Source organism: Budorcas taxicolor, chromosome X (genome assembly GCF_023091745.1).
Source record: "Budorcas taxicolor isolate Tak-1 chromosome X, Takin1.1, whole genome shotgun sequence".
Taxonomy (NCBI): domain Eukaryota; kingdom Metazoa; phylum Chordata; class Mammalia; order Artiodactyla; family Bovidae; genus Budorcas; species Budorcas taxicolor.
Window position 1 is genome coordinate 36,480,300 of NC_068935.1, and position 944 is coordinate 36,481,243.

At 42.7% G+C, this 944-nt stretch overlaps 1 protein-coding gene across 1 annotated transcript; it reads left to right on the top strand.

Annotated features, from left to right (window-relative positions):
* The first annotated feature begins 203 nt into the window (after window positions 1-203).
* On the top strand, window positions 204-712 carry LOC128070637 (prolyl-tRNA synthetase associated domain-containing protein 1-like). Its single transcript, XM_052663941.1, is given in 2 exon segments — window positions 204-555; window positions 558-712. Coding segments are annotated over 2 exon segments (507 nt in total).
* The last annotated feature ends 232 nt before the right edge of the window (window positions 713-944 follow it).

Here is a 944-nt window from a genome sequence, read left to right on the forward strand (position 1 = left end):
CAAAAAATGAGCCAAAGAACTAAACAGACATTTCTCCTAAGAAGACATACAGATGGCTAACAAACACATGAAAAGATGCTCAACATCACTCATTGTCAGAGAAATGCAAATCAAAAGCACAATGAGGTACGATCTTACGCTGGTCAGAATGGCTGCCATCCAAAAGTCTACAAGCAATAAATGCTGGAGGCCACGAGGACAGCATGGCAGGTGCCGAGTTGCCGGCGGCGCTGGAGCAGCGGCTCGCCGCCCTGGCCATCCGCACAGAGGTCGTGGAGCACCCAGAGGTGTTTACAATTGAAGAAATGATGCCTCATATCCAGCATTTGAAAGGAGCACACAGTAAGAACTTATTTCTTAAGGACAAAAAGAAAAAAGGCTATTGGCTGGTGACAGTTCTTCATGACAGACAAATTAATTTAAATGATCTCGCCAAGCAGTTAGGTGTTGGGAGTGGAAACCTGTGGTTTGCCGATGAAGCAGCCATGCTAGAAAAACTGAAAGTTGGCCAAGGCTGTGCCACTCCGTTGGCACTCTTCTGTGATGATGGAGATGTGAACTGGATTCTGCCTTTTTGGAAGGTGGACATGAAAAGGTGTACTTTCATCCAATGACCAATACTGCAACCATGGGATTGAGCCCTGAAGACTTTCTCACGTTTGTGAAGAACACAGGACATGATCCCATAATACTAAACTTTGATAAAAACTAACTGGGCTAAAGTTCAGAGTATTTATTTCTGAAAGCTGTTTTTCTTACTTGTAATTATAAGAAGCATTAAAAGTGGGAAGATATATCTAGCACTCGGTTTGGTGACTACCTGAACTATTGAAAAACTATCTCATCTTAAAGTTTTTCTTTTTTTAAATATATTGAGGTAGCTTTAGTCAGGCCAGAGGTTCCACCCTCCCCATCCCCATGACTACGTGTTACAAGAATTCCTT